This window comes from Pyxicephalus adspersus, chromosome 4, assembly GCF_032062135.1.
Source record: "Pyxicephalus adspersus chromosome 4, UCB_Pads_2.0, whole genome shotgun sequence".
Taxonomy (NCBI): Eukaryota; Metazoa; Chordata; class Amphibia; order Anura; family Pyxicephalidae; genus Pyxicephalus; species Pyxicephalus adspersus.
Window position 1 is genome coordinate 139,784,668 of NC_092861.1, and position 13,936 is coordinate 139,798,603.

A 13,936-nucleotide genomic window follows, 5' to 3' on the forward strand; every position below is an offset into this window, starting at 1 on the left:
CACTTTGTCTTAACTACTACTATTTTCCCTACCCAATTTCTTTGGTCAAATGGGGCAAATGGAGATAAGAGGAACTGTTCAAGCATTTGTTCTATATTTTACAAAGCTACCCAACATGTTTTTCTGTGTCTTACTGTAAAAGTGATGTTAATGTTTTACCCGTGTTTGTTATTTATATTTTCTTTTTTAAAAAACTTTATTTTTGAATAACAATCTATTAAAATAAAATATGGTTTTTAATTAAATATTATGTGTGATGTAGTTTCCAAAAAGGACCTTGAAGTCCCAAAACATTTTTGTAGTTTATGTAGTTAAGAATTCTTTTCAAATTACATTTGCTGGTCACTTAATGATTTAGGAACCGAGTTATGGATAAACTTGGTTTCACCATAAATTTTTGATAAAGGTGAACTGTAGTTAAAAGTAAAAACGGAGTCCTGCCCTCATGAGCAAGATCCGTTTTGTTGTACTGCCTAGCCTGTAGGGAGAAGATAGCATTTATTTCCTTTGCAGTTATGTACAATTAACAGGGACAGGCGGCGTATTTCAGGGGAAGATGGGGGTAAAATAGATCTGACTACCTCGCTGTAAACAGGAGCCAAACTGACAAAGACTTCAACAGGGGATCTTTTTTTCAGCAGTTTTCACCTACATAAAGCATAAGTGGACCTTCCATTTTAGAGGAAGTTCTGCTTTCAATAACCTATCCATAGGTTCTCAAAATCTCATTTGGATAGACCAATATTCATATATAAAAAATTACTGGAATAATCCCCTACTTATATTGAAGACACTGTGATTTGCTAGTGAAGGGAACAAGTTGAAATATTTAAAGTGGAATTAAAGTTCCACTTTTAAAGATCTGCATTCTGGCGGGTCAATATTACAGAAAGGGACAGGTGATGTACCCTCTGCAATAATTCCTCCAATAATACCTGCCCGATCACACAGGGTATGTGCAGCTCCGCTTTGGTTGGCAGGATACCTGGCAATCCTAGCCGGGATTGAAGGACCTCCAGCGCGCCTGCACCGAAGTTACATCTTTCCACCCTGGTCAATGAAAATAGCCTGGGGACAGTGTCCAGGAACAGAAGAAGGAAGATGGTGTCGCCATGCGGGGGGAACAGGGACAGGCGAGTACAGGTTTACTATAACTGCACATCAAAGCAATGTTGGGGCCACTACAGACAATTCTAAATCCTGTGTGATGCCCAAATAGCTAAAAACCAAATGTTTCCAACAATAAACTGTGAAGTACACCAGACGATTTCCTGGCAGCTCACCTTAAATAGCTGAATGGCATAGTGGAGGGGGTGAACAAACCTTCCATAGGAAATAGAGAACCCTCTTTAATGGTTTTACCTGTCATTATGCATGCTTTTCCAATGAGAAGCAATTATTTATAACTTTCTTCTACGATCAAACTATAGTAAGAGGTTTCTTTTTTACTGATCTAAGTGATATTTGTATTTTAATTTGTTACCTGTCATCAAAATATAAAATCTCTTTGCAGTCAGATTAAATTATCTAATAAAGATTTTGCCAAGCATCCTATTAAGAAAGATGAACATTTGGATTTAAGATGAGATTGCAATAAATGAACGGCATTCTTACAACACTGAAGATGAACAATCGGCTAGGAGAAATTTAACCAACAGGATTTCCAAGAGATATTTACAAAATTGTCCAATAAAGAAGTGAAAAAGTAAAGATTTATAATAATAATTTTCTTTTTTTCACTATAGAGATCTCTTAACTAACTATGTTTCTAGCAAAATAGGAGCTCCTTCTTTTATTCTGGATATTCAATGATCGTGTGCTTTTTTTGTGGTCTGCTAGGGCCTGGAATATTTATTATTGCCGGGGTTCCACCTTGATTTTGTCTCTGCTACATGAGCAAACATTTTATTATACCTATAATTACCTTTATTTATTATTGGCTGGGTTTTATTCTTTTGTTTTTATTACATCAGGGTTACTATAAATATGAAAAAAGGCGTCATTTGTACTAGAGGATTAAAATTCTTCTATACCTGATTATATCTATCTCCAAAAACGTAGGCAGATCATGACTGGATGAAAGAGTTGACAAGGTTATGTATAAAACTTTCTGAAAACATCATTGTACCGGGTTTTGGTACCCCTTTCAAGAGCCCTCAAACCTGATGAAAATTCTTAGGAGTGTATGGGAAAAAATCAAAATAAAGGGTTGATATCAGTCTGGGGAAATCTCTATTGTAGACAGACCCCATCTACAGGTGATGCTGAGCATCCATGAATAAAAGAACTAAACTTCAACACAGCATGTTTGGCTCAGTAATTAGCACTGTGACCTTTGTAGCGCTAGGTCCCACGTTCGAATTTCAGCCAAGACACTATCTGCATGGAGTTTGTTTGTGTTCCCTGTGTCTGTGTGAGTTCCTCCCACATCCCAAAAACATGCAGTTAGGTATTTGGCTTTCACTCTATTTCACACATTTTTTTAAGCTGATTGGGAAGAAATTGTGGGCCTATGGCAGCTTCTATATTGTGACCCAACTGTTAAGTAACCACTCAAAAACAGCCGGGTGGTTACTGAAAACTGCCGGGTGGTGCGCCCAGCTAAAAGGGGCTGGGGAGAACACTGTATGACTATGACATTAGACTGTGAGACTCTTTGAGGGACAATTAGTAAAATGACTATGGACTTTGTAAAGCGCTGGGTTATATGTAAGCGCTATATAATTAGTAGTTGATAAGAATAATAAATAAAACGGGCCGGCCAGGGACAGGCAGACTGAATGGGAAAGAGCTAGATGATGATGATGGATATCCAGCCAGCAAAAAAAGCTGGACTCCGACTTGCAGCTTCCAATGGACATTTAGAGAAGTTCATGGTGTGCATTAAAATCAGAAAAAGCTATTTCAGCTACAGAAGAGAACCCTGCAGAACTTTGTAAAACTGAAGGGTAAGGCAAGGGTTCAGGTTGAAATCATTTATTAGCTTTTCACCCTCATAAGCAGTCTTTGATCTGTTACACCACTTCTACAAGTACACCTTTGTGCAATAGCAAAATAATACCCCTTGGCACGTGAATGCAAGATGTGTTTGGATTAGAGAATGCAATGATTTTCAGATGTGGAATAAATCACCCGAAAATGACAGCTTTCTTCCAGCAGGTAAACTGTGCAAACCTGCAAGTGTCACAACGTCTGACAATTAGCAATACAAACAGTCTGAGAAATGTCCGCTTTATCTTTTTGGCTAAGCCCAACCACCAGATGTGAAATGAATGCAAAACAAGACCCGTTGTTTGCTGACCAGGAGGAGAGCCAAAAACTGTCAGAAATCAAAGAAGTAAACACATTTTTCACGCCTAATGGATTTAACTACTATTTTAAAAAGGGCCCTTTCATTTCAGAATAAAAAGATATATGGTCACAGTGTTTAGATACAGCTTTTGTAATAATGTACAAAAGCTTCTCATTAAAGCAGACTTGGAGACTGTTTGATCAGGCAGGGAATCATTGCAGAAAGGGACAGGCAATGTATTTTCTGCAATGATCATTCTTACCTGCCTAAGTGCTCCAGAGAACTCAAAAACAGTGACATGCGCACCTCAGTGTTGATTGCCAGAACACCTGGCAATCCCAGGTTCCCATTTGCATACTGAATGATCTCCTGTTAAATCACCCGACCCAGCCAACCAAGATAGCCAAAGCTTAGGAGGAAGAGAAGGAAGAAGATGGCGGTGCCCTGCAAAGGAACCTGAACAAGCAAGTATAGAGGGGTATTGTTCCACTTTAACAGCAAGAAAAGGTATTTGAAATTATATTTGAAGACATGGGCATGTGGAAAGGTAAAGTAAATAGCATCTTCTATCACAACTTTGGCTGTCTTGTTTGGACCTTGTAGTGAAAGAGTCATTGCGACTCTCATTTAGTTCGCATTTCTCTACAAATCCATGGGGGAAAAAAAACTTTGAAGTAGGTCAATCGCAGGTCGCAACTTGCTTAACTGCACATGCAGAAAAATTTTGAAAGCATCTCAAACTGGTGTTAAGAGGATGGTATTGATCCAATCCTAAATCCTGTCTACATTGGTCCTAAAGGGACAACAACTAGTATTTTCTGCAAGAAAACAACAGTAGTATCCCCAGTAATTCCCTCAAGCTCATTATTTCAATAGCACCTAAATTTACCAACAAATTTCTTTTTTTCATTTGGACCAGATCATTTTTTAAACAGTCTACGAAATCTAAATCCATAAGCTGAAAAAGATATAACGCTATTATTTGTTTTTATGATCTGCAGACAGGTCTATAAATGTGTCCAGAAACATAAATTCTGCATTATCCTTCCACCACCCCCGCCCCCGGGGAAAGGCAAACATTACACATGTCCCTTTGTTTCCTGGCGTTACATGGCCATCAGGAAGAGAAATTGTGTCTCTGGTTTTCACTAATGGTTTGATGGTGGTTATTTGTGAGTCAGAGTGACATCCTTTACTGAAATATGTCTTTTGAAAAATGTGTGAATGTACAGTTACTATTTCCCATCCAGACATTTGTAGCCCTAAGGGAATAAAGCCACTGAGGAAGAGGAAACCTAAACTGAACAAAGGTCCATGCAGGAAACAAATAACAGCGGTCGCCTTATGTAAGCGACATCTAATTTTACTGCACCAGCTAAAAGAACGTGTTTCAGCATTTTTTGAAATGCAGAGAAAGAAAACAGATGTTAAAAAGCAGACTTGTGGCTGTAAAATTTTGAGATCACATATCACAAACTCTTCAAAGAGTCAGTCTGTCCAATTCCTCTTACCATCAATATTTGGACTCAGTCAGTTTCTTATAACCTTTGATCTAAAATAGTCTAATCAATAGACCCTCATGCAATAGGTGATCAAGAAAAAGTGTTTTTCAAAGGAAACATCCCAAATTAAAAGAACTAGCCAAGCCTAGGTTTATGCAAATAATGCAGAATTTAGCTATTAGTACCCCAATATTATGTCAAGTAGCCATTATAAAGAAATTCAGGTTTCAAAATATCGCTTTTTGGAACCTGTATACTGAATTTAAATATTATACAGATCTTGAATCTACAGTAAAGTTGGTGTGCTAGCAAAACATATTTTGTACTGTGCACTGAAAGATATGTTGCATTTTAGGCACTGGGCTCCAATGCTATGTGATACAGCACAATGCAATGTGCTGGAGTTCATACAATCAAATCGGTGCAAATGGAAAATTTGCTTACTGTTGGCAACTTTTTTAGTTTATTTATTGCAAACTTTGTATTTTGTCATGTAAATAGAGACCCACTTCTGACTTCATCAGAACCTCCCAGAACCAAACGGATGTTATTGTTTGCATTATTTATTTATAGCAAACTTGGCGGGGCTGAGGGGTGTATTACACTTTTCTGTTTGTATTGAAAACAGGACACTGGAGTACATTTGAAACAACACAATATAATATAGTGGGCTAAAAATGTAATGTAGGCCTATATTAACTTTACTGATGTCATTGATAACTTAAAAAAAAATCAACTGATTTAAACTCTAAGAAATGTATTTATCTATTCCAGCTATAGATTACAGGGTTCTGTGTTAATTCTTCATTCTTTATTAATTATCAAGACCAAAAAAAATAATATTTAAAATGTTTAATGTTTTGAGCCAGGAAAACTGCACAAGGAACTTCTTAGACTGTAAGCTCTTCGGGGCAGGGTCCTTTCTCCCTCGTGTCATTGTTTGTATCTCTTTGTCATTTGCAACCCCTAATAATTGTACAGCGCTGCGTATTATGTTGGCGTTCCATTAATACTGTTTAAAAATAAGCCGAAGCTAGCAGACTACATGTTAGAGGTCACATTTGCTGAACTATTTAGCCTTCCAATCTAGCTTGTGCCTATTTGGTGCAACTTCATCTACTACTATTAAGTTCTACTCACAACGAAAAAGAGGTGAGAGCTCATATAGGCCCACATGGACATGAACTTAAACAGAAGTGGTTACAAAGTAAAACTTTTTTAGGGTGTCATCTGAATGTCTTAGAACAACATTTAACAGGATTTTTTTCCCTTTAGCACTAGAAGGGAATTCTTTTTTTAACAAATTTAAAAGGTATTGTTAAAGCGGACATAAACTCAAAATTCTTACTTTACCTAAAACGGTAGATGAGCCGTTTATTTAAAGTAAAAACTTCCCCTTTCAGCCTTGATCGTCGTGGATGGGAGTGCAAAGCCTCCCAGGATACCTACTTCATGAATCCCGAGAGGCTTTTGGCTGCTCCTCCTAATCTTGGGCATGCGCAGAAGGAGATCTCACACATGCGCAATGAGATTGGCAATCTTTTACCCCATCTACGTCACCTGATCTGGCGCCTGCACAGTGCGAGATCGGGTGACGTAGGAAGAAGAACCCGGAAAAAGAGAGAAAATGGCGGCGCATAACGGTCCCTTGGTGCCGGACCAAAGACGGATACTGGGACAAAGCAGGATCCAAACAAAGAAACCTCCGGACATATATGTGGGATTACGGGTAAATGTGTTTTTTATTTTTTTATTTTCAGTTTACTTCCACTTTAGGTCAATTTGAGCAAAATGTTTCTGTACTTAGTAAAGTGGTCTAGTATGGCTATGATAAAACACTTGAAAAATGCTGATACTTTGTTGAAACAGGACATACTAATTTCCTTTTCTTTTTGCAACAAAAAGAACAAAATTTTAAAATAAACAAGACAAACTAAGCTGACGTTACCATTCAATGAATATTCTTAGACACAGCAGTCCCTTTGACACTGCCAGAGTCGTACTATTACCAGTCCTGAAATTCTACATACAATGGTGGAAACTATTCCTAGCCCTTCAAAGCTGGCACATTACTTTAGATGCCCCTTTATTGAATATTTATTGTAGCAGTTTAGGAGTGTAAATCCTCTGCGATAGGAGTTATGAGAACAGAAGCAGCTGGGAGCATTCATACTACTCGGAATTACATTCAGTTAGTCGGTGAATATGACACTTCATTGGGTGGCTTTAGTATCTGTCAAGACCGGATCAGCAATATGGCTTGGCAGTAAAATGAAGAAAGCAATGGTGTTCCAGGTCTAAACCTGCTATCATCACAGTTTGGTGAGAGGAAGGTGATGAAAGAGTTGGGGAGCTAGGGATTGTTTGCTGTTTATGCTGTAAAATCAAATTTTAAAATAGTCCTGAGATCTGCATAACCACAAAGGTTAGGGACAGTGACTAAAATCATCTTGAAAATATATAGAAATGTTACTAGTCTAAAAAAAAAAAGTCTCTAAAAATATACACCAGACTTCCCATAACTGCATCAGATAAATGGAATCTATACTCTTTGCAAGCCCTTCACTTCCATTGCTGTGGCCCCCCATTTACCAGCCACACTAGTGTACTACTTCATAGCAGAAGGGACAAGCAAGTGAGCGATGAAGTGTCCGACACATGTAGAAACAAAAGAAAGAAATGTAGACATCCAACACAACTGCAAGAGGTGAACCTAATTCTAGCAATGTGTTAAAATTCTATGGCAGCAGCTACAGTAAAAAGAGAAATGGTTCAGTGTTTCCCCCAGCCCCTTTCAGCTGTTTTTGGGTGGTTACTGAAATGTTGGAACACAATACAGGGGGCAGCACTTGCCTACAGCTTAAAAAAATTTTGGGGGAATACTGTGGTTGTTATCTGTGTCTAGAGTAGACTAATATTATTATTATTATTATTATTATTATTATTATTATTAAACAGGATTTATATAGCGCCAACATATTACGCAGCGCTGTACATTAAATAGGGACTAGGTTAAACTCTGTGTATACACCTGTGTAATATCCTGCATTTGGTGATAAGCTCATACTCTGGGAACATCAAATATCTACCCCAAGATTCTGCACGCCAGCCATCAAATGTTAACTTTCAAAGGGTTCTGTAAATCAAAAAAGATTTTGTAGTTTCCTCCCAGCCAACAATGGCAGTAAAAATTGTCATACCTTTGCTAAGAGGTGCTTTTCTCACAGTTGCCACTTGATCCTCGGAATCAGCCAGACGTCTGAGCACATCAGCTAAGGCAGCTTTAAGCACAGTGATTTCATCCTCCTGCTGCTGGACTCGCAGCTCCAGGGCAGATAGACGGTCCTGCACGTCAGAAGTGCTTGCTGCAGAAACACTATCATCTGTGGGAAGAAAGCAGAGAGAGACCATTAGCTCTAGGGTTCTAGACTGGCTAGAGGTTAATACACTTTTAATTAAAAAAAAAAAATGGGGAAAATTATCCTAATATTTACAGGGAAAAAAAAGCTAGATATCTACCGACATGCTGGTAACAGAGTCCATCCACACCCCTTAATTGAACACAATTAAACGCATAGGAAAATGTGCCAAAAGTGCATAAAATTTTATGGAAGAAAATATGACTCTCGTACTCGAGTAAAAACCTTTTCTTTGGGTTTACCGATAGACTTTTCAATATCAGTGGTCCCCAACCTTTTGGCCCTCTAAACAGACCACTAAATTTGCAGACTCTGGACAGAGCATGTGAGGGGAGCCGTGTGTCATTTAAAGGGGAAGAAACTTCCCCCAGAGTGATGTTATGATGCCAGAATCCATCCACTCTCCCATCGCAAGTCTGACCCTGTGATCTATACCGGGGACATGGTCCGCAGCTCTGGCCAGTAAGGAGATGGACCGCGCTGGGGAAGGGGGGGGGGGGTGCACCCTCCAGAGCTGCAGACCACCAAAATTTTCTTTCAGACAATTGGTTGAGCTCAGCTTTAGGAATTAATAAATTCAAGCTTTTTTGTATAAAAAAAAAAAAAACATCTGTGGTACGACCGTGTCAAACATGTGCATGTGTGAAAGTTGCATCAAAATGGCCAAATATCCCGAATGAGGAAGAGGTCCGGTGAGAATGCCGGCGAGGAGCAAAGATAGAGGTAAGTGTAGTTAAAAAACTGCAAACAGGCAATTAAGGCTTTTTTGCCTCTCTCTTTTCTGCAACATCGAACTTGCCTGCTTGGTATTTTTTATCTTTGAAGTTTAATTCCACATAAATTTCTAAGACTTTCTTCATTTCGATGCTTTATTTATACAGAGCCTGTGAAAAATATGCACAAATTTATTTTTAAGTTGAACGATCTTGTAAGGATTCTTTTTCTAGTCATCATGTGATCATTAATCATTAATTATATAAAAATAAATAAAGTATTTGATGGTAAGTCGCTTGGCTTCAAACTCCAAGACTGAAAAAGAAGGAATTCTGTGCTGAATCCAAGAATCTGCTTGGACACTTAGGCCTAGATTAGCAGACGAGACTTGGCATGGATATAACTATTCTTCAGAGGTAATATGGGAATTACGGCTTCTGCATCCAGTCTGCACTGACTCAACTCCTGCAAGTCACATTAAAAACACACCGCATACTTTATTTAGCTTTTAGGAAATAAAAAACCTAGAAGGAGAGAAATGCCGATACTATTTGGATAAAAATCAAAATCTAATATTTAGGGTATGTACTATTTAACAATAATTTTGGAGAATCTGTTTTTTATTTTTTACTTGTTTGTATTTATTATCTTTTAAAGAAAAATCAACAATAAAAAAAGTTTACACAACAAAAAAATTGCCTAAACAATTAGTTGAGAAATGTTGTTTAAGTGGACTAACAAGTGCTAAAATGCTAAATCTGCTCTTTATATCAGGTTTAAAATTTGACATTAATAAACAGGATTTATATAGTGCCAACATAATATGCAGCGCTGTACAGATACAGACAGTGACCGAAAAGGAGGAGAGGACCCTGCCCCGAAAAGTAGCACACACTTGGAAGGGGGGATATGGAATGGGGGGGGGGGATATGGAATGTTGGTAAGTAGTGAGGGATTTAAAAGACAGAAGAAGATGGGTCGGCAAGTTTGAAAAGATGGGTTTTGAGTGCTCTTTTAAATGAGCAGAAAGTAAAAGCAAGCTGAATAGGATGGGAAAGACTATTCCAGAGAGTATATATGGGACACAACGGTTGAACTGTATACCTTCGGTCAGACGCGGCTCATACAGTGCGGCTCTGTTCACCAGACTTTTGGCTGTAATTGTAAAGGCCATTCCCCAGAGTACCGTGCCTGGGTCACTGGTGCTGGCAAAGACTCTGCCAAGATATCAGAGTTCACTAATTGGTGGAAAATCTTAAAAGCACCCATTCATATTAGAGGCCATGCAGCTGTAGCGCTGCACTTTGTATGTTTCCTGGTGACTGATGTCTTCCACATTGGAGAATTACAACTGGGAATGGGGGGGTTAGTTGCCAAAGTAAAGAAAACCTTTACGGGTGAAGATAAAGTATATAGGGTAATTATCTCCCAGTCATCCCAATTATGGGAGCACAGCTGTGGATTTTTTAGCCTAGGTATGTTAATAACATAACGTATGTATGTTTAAACACTGTATTTAAATATACAGAGCTTCTGCAATGTGTGAAATGAACAGAAAATCTGTCTGAGCTGCCACACTGTGTGACCATGTGTTTTAAGAAAGCACGATACAGTGTGTGCAAGGAGAAAAATGTGCGCTATGCAAATAAAACCCAGACTCATATTAAAGAAGGGGGAAAAACTCAGCTCAGCAAGTAATTAGTCTAAAGCCCAAATTCAATTTTAGTTTAAAGTGGAATTCCAGGCAAAATGTAAAATCTTTCCGTGTCTTGCACATTACTATTGCTAACTTTACGTATTGGGCATTCTTGTGTAACTAAATATCTATATTACCTGTTGATTCTGCCAGTTTTCATTGCACAGGATTATGCTGGGTTGTTTGTGGGGCATTAGCACTTGCAACCACAAGAAATTGTCCAAATGGTGCAAGTTGCAAATGCAGATGGTTCCCGGTGCATCAGAACAAAAATGTACTCAATGTCTTATAGCACTGAAAGTCTAAAGCAACCAAAGCCTGAGTAGCAAGGTCCGCTCCTGGCCTGTATGCTGCAGAGTCAGACTGGATTCTTTCTATAGGGAAGAAGTGTTCTCTCTGCAAAAGTCTGACATGTCCCCTACGGAGTCAGAAGCAGAATCCTTCATCCAGTTAGGAGCTTGAGCTTTGCCGATTGCTAAGCTATCAGTTTGCCTTTGTAAGATGTTGCTGGATCTCTGCAGACCGACCACTGCTTTCACACAGAGTGCAATGGTCCAAGTCAGCAGCTGCTGGGTGAAGAAAAGGCTTTTTACTAAGGCTATAGCTATTAACTGTAAGATATTGAATACCTTTTTTTTTACAGCTAAAATGTATTAAGCTGGTATCAACTACTGATAGCTTAAAGTGGAACTAAAGTCTCATTAGACAGAGATTCAGGCAGGTGGTTATTGCAGAATGGTGCAAGTGATGTCCCTTCTGCAATAACACATCTTACCTAACTGATCACACCAGGAATATGTGAACAAGCTGGGCTGCACAGGCTTCCATTGTGTGTGCCGGGATGAATGAATTCCCACGCTCCTGCTGGAGAAGACCGCTGCTGGGCAGAAGAAAGATGGAGGCGTCCAGCAAGGGAGTGCGGATAGGTAACAGCCGCAGGGTTTAGTTCCGCTTTAAAAGCCAACAGATCTTTCAGTTTAAACTAGATAAATATATTCGAGGTGCATGAAAATAAAAAATAACAAAACGGTTTAGAGTTTGTGTTCTTTAAAAAACATCCATAGCCTACATAGAAAAGCCCGTCCCCTGCCATGATGCTGCAGTGAAGAACCCTGGTCCTCTGTGTTGAATCAGTGGTCTCTCTGCAGACCTAAAACATGTCCATGCTTAATTAGATCATTATAGCTCTGCAATCAGCAATGCTCATGCTCCTTGCGATTTGCCCTGATGCAGCAAGTTTCCTTTTCTACATGTTTGCCTGTGTCCTACGCATTGTTTTACAGTTACATCTTGCAGCCCCCACATTACTGCTGTGTCCTAATCGATAGAACCTCTTCATTACACATGGAGAACTATCAGATCTGATGAATCTTTAGGTGGCTTAAGTTATTCAAATGCAAACTTTTTCAGGTTTAAGTAGCCAGGAGAGGGGACTATAAACATTCTAATATTGCAGGAATAGTTTATATAAATACTGTCTATACTACATAGTGCCAACATATTACACAGCGCTGTACAAAGTCCACAGTCACACATATTATCCAATATTATAGTAAGTGACATGCTTCAGCATCTTCTGGCCAGGCTTCTCTTCTCCCATAATGAAGGTTCAGACAACATCTGGACTATAAAAGATCAGGTCAGTCCAGGAATGAGATGAGAAGCATTTGCTTTCTGCCATCACTGGAGTAAAAAAAAAACACATTCACAGGATCCCAGAGTCTCCAGAGAGGAGAAACAGCTGGAATAACAGTCATCTGCAGGGAGCACTGCACAAAAAGATGGGACCAGAAGCCGAAGCACCAGCGCAGAGATCCATCCATCTGTTGGAACTGAGCAGCAAGCAACAGACTGAACAAAAGAACAGGTAAATTCCCTAAAGCTCTTCAAGGCTGGAGAGGATACACTTCATCAGTGAAGCTAGGTGATCCAGCAAACCCAGAATGGATTTCTTCACAGACATTTTGTTTTGCTAGCAAATATTTTGAATCCTGGAGCAGATCAATTCCAGGTTTGCTGGATCCCCCAGCTTCACTGATGAAGTGTATCTTCTACAGCCTTGGAGAGCTTTATTAAATCAGGCCCCAATGAGTCAAGTAAAGAGAGGGAGGTGTACAAAATAAAGAGGCATGCCATATGCAAGGGATTTGTAAAATATGGCTGCAGCATGTTATACCAAAATGAAGTAGGCTTTACAATTTCAACACAGCAGCAATGTTCTCTTGTAACAGTTCATGAATTTGTTCCTTCTAATGCCCAATATCACCAGTTGATCATTTTGCCTACCAGCTGTGCTTACACAGCACACAATACATAAAGCAGGGCTCACACCTACTCTAATACAACAAAATGGGGGTGAGAGACATTTCCCCTCCATTTCTATCCTAACGACATATGGACAGGAAGTGAAAGAGCCTCCAGCATATTTTTGCGTTACTTTCTCAGTTCCTTTTGGGAAAATGTTTAAAAGTTTGGATTTAGGAAACTTCAAACAAAGTTTTGACTGAAGTGTAAAGCAGAGTGTCTCAATCTTTTTAACATGGAAGAATCCATGAAATAACGTTCAGCATTTCAAGCAACCCCTTCTGTAATTAATATATCCACATCTCACAGTATATTATTGCAGAGGTCAGTGGTAGAAATACCTCTTACATTATTGACCATTGAGAAGAATGTAATCTTTACAGATATCAAAAAAGGTCATTGGTGTCACTTAACTGAACCTGAGAAATACAAATTGCTCCTTGCTCAGGGATCCCCTAGCAAGTTTGGGAGGAATCCTGGTGTAAAGCATTGTGCCTCTGACAGCATCATGAGATTTGATGATGTTACTGTTGTTGTGTCTCCTATTGTTGCTGGACAGGAAGCTGTACCTGAGCTACAATGATTTCCCCACTTCTTCTATGTGCTTTCTCCTTCTCTCCTGCTACTTCTTTGTATTATCACGCCATTCCTCATAGCAGCAGATCCAACATAGACCCAATTCATAATTCTCCACCAATACCTTCACCATCAAGAACGAGTGTAGTCAGCCTATAGGAAATGTTCGTGACTAGTCATTTGTCTGCTTGCTTTTTGCTTCCATAGTTCAGGTTTTCTTTAATACCCATTTTCTACACCTTTTACAAACTTCTACAAAACTGTCAAACTTGCACCTTAACATTTTTCAGTGCACCTGCCATTCTTACGCTGAATTTCCCAGTATTTTCCTCAGTGTCATGTGAGACAGGACAGAGATTGCCTGAATCTAAGACACAAGTTAAAAAAGGGAAAACAATGAATTACAAAGCTTTGAGGTTTTTTGTTTACTTTG

The 13,936-nt window shown here is 39.0% G+C and overlaps 1 protein-coding gene across 4 annotated transcripts in view; it reads right to left on the reverse strand.

The window, feature by feature from the left end:
• Positions 1 to 13,936, reverse strand: part of EML4 (EMAP like 4) — a 135,031-nt gene that overhangs the window by 39,129 nt on the left and 81,966 nt on the right. For all 4 annotated transcript variants that reach the window (XM_072409791.1, XM_072409788.1, XM_072409790.1 and 1 more), the window contains exon 2: positions 7,995 to 8,177. In XM_072409791.1, coding sequence (XP_072265892.1) covers positions 7,995 to 8,177 — 183 coding nt within the window. The remainder of the gene's footprint in view (positions 1 to 7,994; positions 8,178 to 13,936) is intronic.